The following is a 10194-nucleotide window of genomic DNA, read 5'->3' as shown; positions in this document are numbered from 1 at the left end:
AAGTCGACAAAAACTGAGACACTGTGCCTTTAAGAAGCCCCCACCATCTCACAACAGGGGGGGCGTGAGCTGAATCCAGGAACAGCGATTGAAAAAAAAAAAGCTCCACCAGTGGACTGTTTCAAGTTCCCCCCGGCTGAAACCCTGCCTGATTTGTGGGCAATGTTGGGGATGTAGAAAAAAAGGAAACCGGAGCAAAGAGAGCGCAAGGGAGAGATAGGGAGACAACACTAACTGGGTAGCTATGGAGATAGTAGGTTTTCCTGGTAGCTTTCTTTGACAGGTGTCGAGTGGGATAAAATAAAGTATCAGAACAGCCTCCAAGATGTACGGCAAGGGTAAAGGAGCTGTGGTCCCCTCCGATAGCCAAGCGAGAGAAAAGTAAGTACATTATTGCACTGTCACAACAGAGATCCAGCCAAGAAGACTGTGCTAGGTGGCTAAACTTGCTAACTGATGTGAGGCTGCTCAGGCACTTCAGCGGGGGAACGCATGTTCAGCCAGCTCTTTTTGTTCACATACAAGCTACAAAAAGTGATGCTGTGTTAGTTGATTTATTGTGTTCGCCACTTTGCATGTATTGTTGCCTCTTGCATCCTCCAACTACACAGGCATGGCTGCTAAGTTAGCCCAAGGCAGCTAGCTACACTCACTGCCAGTTTCACTCTTGTCTTTCTTGTTTCTTTCCAAGAGAGTGGCGGTTTTGGCGACTAAAGTTGCACCACTTCTACAAAAGGAAGGGGGAGTGTGGCTTGCACGTGTTTCCAGTAATAATGCATAAATGTGCACTCGCGTTTCGTCTGAATTGTGTGTGAAGAGCGTTGGATGGGGATCCCACTTTACTTCCATCTCGCCCCAGTGAGAGGAACAATGCATTTGGTAGTGACGCCGTGCATTGTAGCTAGCTGGCTTTTGTGTCGCCCCGCTCAAGCAGCAGGTAAAAATAGAATACAGCTGTTTGGAGCTTTGTTACAAAATTGCGCAGGGACGTGTTCTAGAATGGTTCCACGTTCCAAAGCGGCACTCAGTCGCCGAGCGAGCTGGTTACATTGTATCAATGTGTGAGTGTTGGGTGAGTGGAGAACCGTCGCTGCCACCGTCTCCGTGCAAGAGTACGAGCTGCGCCTCATAACTTTTGTGGCCCGTACAGATTTTCTTCAGTCACCCCCCCACTCGAGTTGTGCGAACGAGTGCTACGGATAAACTGCGTGTAATTGCCGCCAGTGCTTTGTGTAGCAGACCCACAGAGAGGCTTCTCAGCGGCTCATTTGTGGGGAAACTTAGGTGGTGTTAGCTTGGGCAGCGGTATAGCTCTCCAATCCCTTTGTCTGCATGCCACCGTCTCGATGACTGTTGTTCAGTCAGGAGATGCATGCCTCACGGTTCCATACACTTAAGCAATTAGCAGATACTTAATAAATCTCAAATGTAAATCTAATCTCAAAGATAAATCCAACAAACCTCTTTGCATTAGTAGAGAATTAGAAGCCAGTATTTAGCAGTCAACTTCAATAGCTTATCTGCGCTGGTAACAAAGCCAACCAAGACCTGCATGTGTGTTCATTAAACTTTGCCAGATTTAATTGTTTTAGAGCCCAATGCACTGTGTTAATGGTTTATGATAGCTTCTGTTCAGTTGCACAAACTGGAGGTAAATATGCGCTTATGGCTTTATTCCTCATAGTTGATGGGTTGTACACACCAGCACATGCTCACTCTGACTCCCTGGACCAGTCAGCAGGTTGGGCTGGGATCTGATATGGGACAGAAATGTCAGACTCACATGTATGTTTCCGTGAAGATGAGCAGGTGCCTCATTACCTTAAGCTCACACCCTACTTAACTCTGTTGGGATAGTCTTCATTTTTCCTTTGTGCATCACCCTTCTAACGTCTTTCTTCATCTTTCTCCCAACTCTCGCTTCCCATCCTTTTGCTGCTCCTCATCCCATCGCTCCAGTGTTGAATTATTGAGACAGACTGAAACAGCTGCTCTCAGCTTTGCGTCAGAGTTTAGAGAGACAGAAAAGAGGGCGATATGATGGGCAGACTCATCCGCATTTAAAGACAGGGTTTTGTTGGGAGCCTAGGGCTGGGTGTCAGGTGTGCCGGTCGTGTACATCAGGGAGACTTCTCACTGTATGGGAGTGAGCGCATGCATGCACCAATGTCCCATCTCAGAATATAAGAGGGAATGTTGGAGAGGGAGGTCAGGAGGTTACCTCACATGGTGTGATGGAGGATGACATTTCTGTTTCCGCATGCAAGAAGATGAGGATGAGGGTGAGCTGAGTGTGATTCTAACAGTCTTGAGTAAAACTTTGGTACTACGAGGCTGTAAAACCAATCTTAAAAGCTAGGAACTTGCCGTCACTGGAGGAATTTTTTTAGGTTTTCTACCTGCCAGTTGAATATTATTTTAGAGTTTGGCTGTTAAAAACAACCACCGCAATAAGCTAAAAAATATATATTGTGATTATTTTTACAGATATTGCTATACAAATCACAGTTTTAGTCGGAGTGGTGATTTTTGCATTTTATTGTCACTGGAGAAAAAAAAATGATGATGGCATTTTTTGCTGGGATCTGTACCAAACAAGCATGTTCCCTTACGTCTGGAGAATATGATTTGTAGGCCAGGGCATCTCTGTAGCACCACAATACTTCATGTGTAATAGTATGTTGTGACACATTTTACCTTTTTGATCAAAAAATTGCAGCTCCTGTGAGTTCGATAATACTTCAATTGTTAGCCCTGTCCTCTTTTCCTCTAAATCATGACTTGACGTTTCCTCTGATCCCCCGTACCACCTACTGTTTCTTCCTCTATAAAAATGGGGCATGCCCCCTCTTATGCTCCAGTCAAAACTCATTTTCCTCCTCTCCTTGCACTCTGCAATTCTGTAGCTTCTCCCTCTCCCAGTCGTTGTCGTTTTCTCCTCCTCAAACTTCTCTTCCTTTTCTATGAGCTTGCTTCTGAGCTTTAATAATGCAGTATGCCAGGTGCATGCACACGCAGCCCCTTTCGCAACCCACACAAAAACACACATAAAAATTTCATTGAAGGCCTCTTGGGGGGAGATCTGCAGTGTGATCCTCCTTTCCCCAGACATAAGACCAAGTCCTTAACTATTCCCTACAAGTCAAACTCCTACAGGAGGCTTGTACATGTATTAAGCAAGCAAGCAAGTAAAACTGCAGTGCACATGGAGATACAAACACTCTGAATATTGGAAGCATTTGGTGTACTCTGAAGACTTCTGGAAGTGTTCAGTTATTTCAAAACTGTTAATATCAGTATGGATGTAAAGAGTCTATAGGTGTTCATGTGTGATTAGAAACAGCAAAGTACTTGAGGTGCAATGCTCCATGATCTGTGTGTGTGTGTAGTGTGCAGATGTGTGTGGGGCCCAATACTAGACTGACCTGCGAGTGGCAGTGACTTACACTCTACACCAGCGGTCACAGAGAGCTTTGTGACCTACAAATTGCCAGGAGCCTCCGAAAGTGGTCAGATTCCCCTAGCTGAAGTGGTCAAGTGTATTTGTGTGTGTGCCTGTGTGTGTGCCTGTGTGTGTGCCTGTGTGTGTGTGTGTGCTTTGTGACTCTCTCAGCAGACCTGAGTCTTGAAGAGTATCAGTCATTTGTCCTCTGTCCCACTACCTGTGTTTTAATTAAGCAAGCAGATGCAGCCAGGGTGTCATTCTTTAGTACGCTATTGTTGTGTAGAATTATAGATGTAAAATCATTAAATGTGATCATCAGGAAATTTAGAATTAAAGTCTACCTCTGAGTTTGTCTGTCTACACATGTTCTTATCTTGGTGACAATCTCAAGAGGTGAAACCCCCTCAGTTATTTATTACCTTTCTAGTAGAGTACCATCCTGTGCATACCCAGCATTCAGTTACTGCACATCAAAACTATTATCCCTTTTATACAGAAGATGTAGGTCTATTGAATGTATGGTCAACCTGCCATTGACCCATTTATACAACAAATATTGGATCACAGTTGAATCTCTACTCATTGTTCACCAGGAGTTTGAGGCTGAAACTGTATTCAGATGCATGTTACAGATAATCTGAAGAATTACAAGGAATTACACAAGTACCAAGTAAAGTTTCAGTTTCTGTTGGCTCCCCATCTCCATCTCTTTATCTCTAACTCCTTCTCTCCTTTTAAATAAGAAAGAAGTCATTTTGATATTCTTGAAATTTCTACAACTTGAAATGCAAAAGTAGTGTGCAGTAGTGTGCAGCATATGTTTAGCCTAAGTAGTAAGAAGAGTCTTGGTACATACACTGATCCATTCATATCTTGTCCTATATCTCTGGTCTGAAATGGTGTATAGAGGGACAGCTGAAGACCATGCATAGTGACTGCAGTATTTTCTGTAGTTCAGGATGTGTAGTGGTGAAAGACCTTTGCACTTTTGCACATAGATATAGATGAAGTTGGAGACTTGGTGTAAAAATAAGGGGAGCCTGATGGAAACTTGTTAATCTACAGCTGTGTGTGTGTGTGTGTGTGTGTGTGTGTGTGTGTGTGTGTGTAGTCTGTCCACTTTGGCCTGCATCAGTTGACTTGGTAAACTTGTTGTGCTTTCCATTTGGTTTGGTTTGTGTTTTTTCACACACACAAAAAACCAAACAATCCAAAATGCATGACTGAAAGCCATGTGAGAAAATTCACTTAGCTCATTGGTTGGTTGCAGCAATAATGTCAACACAGGAAGAAGCTCCCATCTGTTCAGATACCAAAAATGAAATGTACTTTATTGCGCTAGTCCAGATTAGCTCTTGATTCCCTCTCTAGCTATCTGCTCATTTCACTAACTATTATTTTTGTTAATAGTTGGGTTGGATTGAAGTTGGACATTCCCACCACAAACAAACCATCACACTTAAAGAATTAATTTTGTTCCGAATCAAGACCACTTCCTCTAAAGGGTCTGGGTACCATTGTTTTGGTCTGCACAATTTTCAAATGTGCCTAAATGAATTGTACCAAGGGGAAAAAACAAACCAGAATCCAGTTTAACCAGACTAAACAACACAAATTTGAAAATGCCCTGAATAATTATCACAACTCTACTTTTCTGTAGTACCAAATACTAAACAAATGAGGTGTGATTGTACCCCTATACCACAGACTACTAAGTCTTTCACGTCGAAGTAACACCGATTTCGATGAGAACTTTGGTTTCTGGTTTAGAACTCCAATTAGAAACACATTTAATCATATAAATTCTTCGGAAAAATACATTTAAACCTGCCAGCTGCTGCCACTCCAGCTGAAGGTGATGTTTAGAAATGGTCCAACAAGTGGGTTATTTCTGTGTTGAAGGACATGGTGTGATCATGTATGGACTATAGGCTCCATACTACAGTTTGTCTATTTGCCTATTCATATCTTTTACAGACTAAATTTGCATACTAACAATGAATATTTGAAACATTTGCATACCATTAGTAGTAAGAACAGGTCAGGCACATTGTAACACACCACAGCTGTTGTTGCCGTTTCATTTTCTCTCCTCATCTGGAGCTCGATTCCTGAGCATTTAGCAGCAATAGTAACTAAACATGTGAGCATTTTATTTTGAACCTCACAGAAAAGTGTGCCGAGCTTCACTCTCCCACATGTGGACATTTACTTTATGTAAATGTATTTATTAATGTTTGTTTTCATAGGGTCATATACATAAGCATGAAATATTAACTGAATGCAACATATTACGGCATTCATAGCCTAAGCTAATTTTTTTTAATTGATCTGTATAAAAATATGCGGTGCAATAAAAAGTACCTCTACAAAGCATAAACAATAAATACAAAATAAAAATACAATAGAAATATGATGAAAGTAAAACCTAGAAGAGTAAATCCTAAGCAAGGTCACCTGATCATTTGTCAGGAAAGGATTGATTTAAAATGATCTTAGTTGTCATGCATCTTCTAAGGAGTTCCCCATATCGTCATCATCAATTCATCTGCTGATTATTTTCTCAGTCAAACCATTAATCGTTTGCTCTATAAAAAATTGTGAAATATGTAAATTCAGCTAAAGTTATGACAATTTATCATATTTAATTACTTTAGAACATGGTAACAGTAAAAAGCTTATCACCATCCTCTTAAAAAAAGTTTTATTGTCCAACTATATATCATATTAAGGGGCTAAAATAGACATTAGCGTCACCATAGTGCTAAAGAAGACAGCAGTTGGATAATCAAAAGGGCTGTCAGTGCTTTAAAAACAAACTGCACAACAGCCTGATTATCTCAAAACCATGTTTCATTGATCAGTCCATTGACTAATGATGGGGACGATGACACTGAGCTACTGTCCTTCTCATTAGGACCATATTGGCCTGTCAAATCTGCTCTGGGCACGCGGGGTACTGTCATATCCACGCAGCCGGTCGATTGATGGTCCATTAACAGCCTATTAAACATGACTAAGTGAAGGAGTTAGGAGTACAATGTTAGGCCAATAGGGTTTCCCACTCCACAGCATGGTTCTTGTGTCTGTTAATAGACCCTGGTGGATTGCCATTCTCAAGTGTCGCTGGCTTGTTATAATAGCATTGATTTGAAAAAGTCTGGCGAGAGTTTTTTTTGTTTTAAAAAAAAAAAAGTATTGCTGGAATTAGAGGGAATTCCCATTTTATGTGGCTCTTTCTGTCGGTATGTGGTGTATTTGGGCAAAGCAGAATATTTTTTTTATACAGGTTGAGAGTTTTTCAGTTTCTTTTCTGATTTGAGGAATTCCTAGACACCCAGAAATCCTTTAAGAGGTCCATCTGTATTTTTAATTATAGGAACATAGAGCCAGTTTTAGGTCCTGGGCTGTAATTCCTGATCCCCGAATTCCCTCTGCTCCTCAGGTAGCACTTTATGGATGACAGTCCTCCTGTTTTCATGGCATCTTTTACATGGCATCCATTATGTCTTCAAGCAAGCAGTGGTTGTTACTGGTATCAATATTAGGACTATGAAGGGATATTCTTTAATGTTATTGATGTTAAAATAGCAGTAATACAGAAGACTTTTTATTAATTGAGAAAAAAATAATTAAAATCTAACACAAGAGAAAAGGAAATGGACTCTTTTCCTTTAATTGTTTAAGTAAGCTTATTTAAGTTACCAGAAAAAATACCCATTTATCTTTACTCAAGGACACCTTTTTACAGTATTTTTAAAATCTCTTTTTGCACCTCTTTCTACCTCCATTCAAACATCACTGTCACACAACAGTGAATTCTAGCGTGTGGCAGTGTGTTTCCTCTTGAGACATCTCAAATTTCATAGCTGCTTTTTAATCAGTTATTGGTCTCGTTTTTCTCAGTTGTAGTAAAATTAAATAAAAAATTAAAACACTAAAGTATGCTGATAAGTTTTCTAGATCCTAAATTTGTTCCTGATTTTAACTTTTTGGGATTGTGATTCCTGTTTCTGGGATATAGTTGAAAAGTCTACTTGTCATGTGTTTGCTGGATACTGAAGTCAACCACCCGGAAATAAATCTAATCTTTTCAGTTATATAATACGGAACAAAAATTGCAACTTGGGACATTATGACACCATATTGTTTTGAGGAAGTGAATTTGATCATTAACATTGTTTTCCTTTTACTTTTCAGGTTAGCGTTATATGTGTACGAGTACCTGCTACATGTGGGAGCACAGAAGTCAGCACAGACCTTCCTGTCTGAGGTAAGTAGGCATCTTAACTTTATCCATTATATAAAGTACTGTATTCAAACTGTATGATTCTTTGGGCTTATTGTGGAAATGGTCACCAATTAGTAAACCCACATCCTAAAATCTGCTCCATTCTGTGTTAGTAATGCTGTAGATACCATCACTCTGTTATAGTAGTATCTAATAATAGATAGTGGATTTAAAACTTGTAGCCTTCCCACATGTACTGTACATTATCAGTGGAACCAAGCTACACATGATGATAGAGTGCAAGTGTAAAAACAATTGAAACAGCCAACATCCAATTGTAGCTTTAGTTTAGTCCTGCACATTTGTTGTGGACATTGCAGATGTTATATAGACTTTACCAAGCCCCTGTGATGCAGACAGGCTAACAGTGGGTGAATGAAAAGACTATATGACTTTACTTTACTCTCTGGATCCATGAACTACATCACATTTAAGAAGAAGAAGAATATGACAGAGAGGGAAGAAAGTCAGAAAGATGGTCAGAACCAAAAAGATGCCTATCATCACGTCCGAGGCCATTGACAGTTTGAGACCGACTGATTATATGTTCTTAACCCCGTGGATCTGCAGACATAATCCTGTCTCTAGTCTCAAGTGTCCTCTCTTCTCTCCTCTCCTCTCCTCTCCTCTCCTCTCCTCTAGATTCGATGGGAGAAGAACATTACATTAGGGGAGCCCCCTGGATTTCTCCATTCGTGGTGGTGGTAAGTGTCACTTTCACTTTTTCCAGTACGAGCAGTTGCCGCTCTCTTTGTTTGTTTTGATAAGCCATTCCATTGTATTTGCTTGGGCGTGTAAACACTTTTTAGAGTACATGTCTCAAAATGTGCTTGCCGTGTATGACCCCCCTCTTTTCCTCTATACACACACACACACACTCATTGATAGGGCTCCGGTGTCCTTACATAACTCCTATGTCATTCATTACTGTCATTAGAGCTGGGCGATAAAACGATAACGATAATTATCTTGATACAATTTTCCTAAATAGCAATAAAACAAATGTAAGTTAAATGTTAGCTGGATGTAATTACAATGAGAAGGAGAGAGAGAACAGGTAAGCTAAAGTTGCTAGATCTGAATAGCGTGTAAACAGCTGTGGGATTAGCAAGAAAGTCGCTAAAAGATGGTGAGAGCTTAGAGTGCTTGAGCAGAACTAGTGTGTGTGTGTGTGTGTTTAAATGTACAGTGAGTAATTAACCACAGTGATGAAGAGTATAGAAAAAAAACTGGGTTGAGAGCAAAAATGCTGGTAGTCTTTTTTTGGGGGGGGAATTTAAATGCTTATGTTATCGCATGTTACCGGACGTGTAACTGACTCAGCTGTCAAAAATCTTTTATCATCGTAGTTGTTTTGTTCCGCCTGAGGTTTGTGCTCCAGATTTCTGATATTTGGCGAGTGTTGTCATGTTCTGTCCATAAAGAATAGTTTAACCACAGTTAACTCTCTGGTTTCTTCAACTTTCACTCAGAAACAAAAATGGAAAGAAATACTGATTTGACATCTAACGTGATAATTATCGATATATAGATGATTGATTTTGAACATTTTTGTCCGTGTCACCCAGCCCTAACCTCATGTCATTAACGTAGCTTCGTTTGCACTTTCATGGTCTTCAAGGTTTTTAAAATAATTCAAATATTTCTATATAGAACTGACACATGCTAACATTCAGATATTCTTGCGGCTTAAAAACAACATATTTATTTAACTTATTTAATTAAATGTAATCAAAGTGGCGATTGAATGACTAAAAATGACTTTCAAAGGTGGGAGGTCTTGCACAGTCACAGCCTTGGGATTGACCAGACTCACTGAGGGCGTGACCCCCTCCCTCCCCGTCTTCTACCCTTTTCCCCTCCTCCAGTATTCCATCCTTTACCCCCGTCCCTGAAACAATAGATCCAGATGGTTAGGGAATGCCCCCCCCCCTTTCATATTCCCCTCCTCCTCCTAACCCTCTCGTCACCCTTTGTGTGCCCCCCACCTCCCACTTTTCTCCTTTGTTCACGTGGGAGAGGGATTCTTAGCAGATTAACCCATTGCATTCCAGCTTTCTTTGTGTCACCTCTCCCTCCACTGTCCCCCCCACCACCATCTCCTTCCCTCCTGTCATTTCTGCCCCCTGGCTAAAATTTGACCTTTTAGGGTCAACACCTTAAACACCGATCAGCAATTTCACTTATTTTTGGACATCACTGTCACCTGTAGTCCACATTCATTCTGTTTACATGCACACATGAAACCTGATTACTGGGAGAAATCAGGATAAGCTGGGATTTCACACACCTTTACATCCGCAATAAACATATTACTGTAAAACCCACTTCTACTGTTCACATGCAGTTGCTCAGTAATCAGATTTCTCTCCTACCTGCTGTCTTTTTTTTTTTTTTTTTTAACCCAGGCGGGCATATTAGAAGTCTGTTAGTGATGCAGTTAGAGCTGGATGAAATG

At 40.6% G+C, this 10194-nt stretch overlaps 1 protein-coding gene across 1 annotated transcript in view; it reads left to right on the top strand.

Moving 5' to 3' along the window:
* Positions 1-225: 225 nt before the first annotated feature.
* zgc:110158 (uncharacterized protein LOC553590 homolog) overlaps positions 226-10194 on the top strand; it is a 39328-nt gene continuing 29359 nt past the window's right edge. Inside the window, exons 1-3 of the mRNA XM_053335579.1 lie at positions 226-381; positions 7646-7718; positions 8379-8440. Coding sequence (XP_053191554.1) covers positions 326-381; positions 7646-7718; positions 8379-8440 — 191 coding nt within the window. The 5' untranslated portion in view covers positions 226-325. The remainder of the gene's footprint in view (positions 382-7645; positions 7719-8378; positions 8441-10194) is intronic.

Source organism: Scomber japonicus, chromosome 16 (genome assembly GCF_027409825.1).
Source record: "Scomber japonicus isolate fScoJap1 chromosome 16, fScoJap1.pri, whole genome shotgun sequence".
In the NCBI taxonomy this organism is placed as follows: Eukaryota; Metazoa; Chordata; class Actinopteri; order Scombriformes; family Scombridae; genus Scomber; species Scomber japonicus.
Note: the sequence above shows the minus strand (reverse complement) of the source record. Positions and strands in the feature narration are given on the sequence as shown.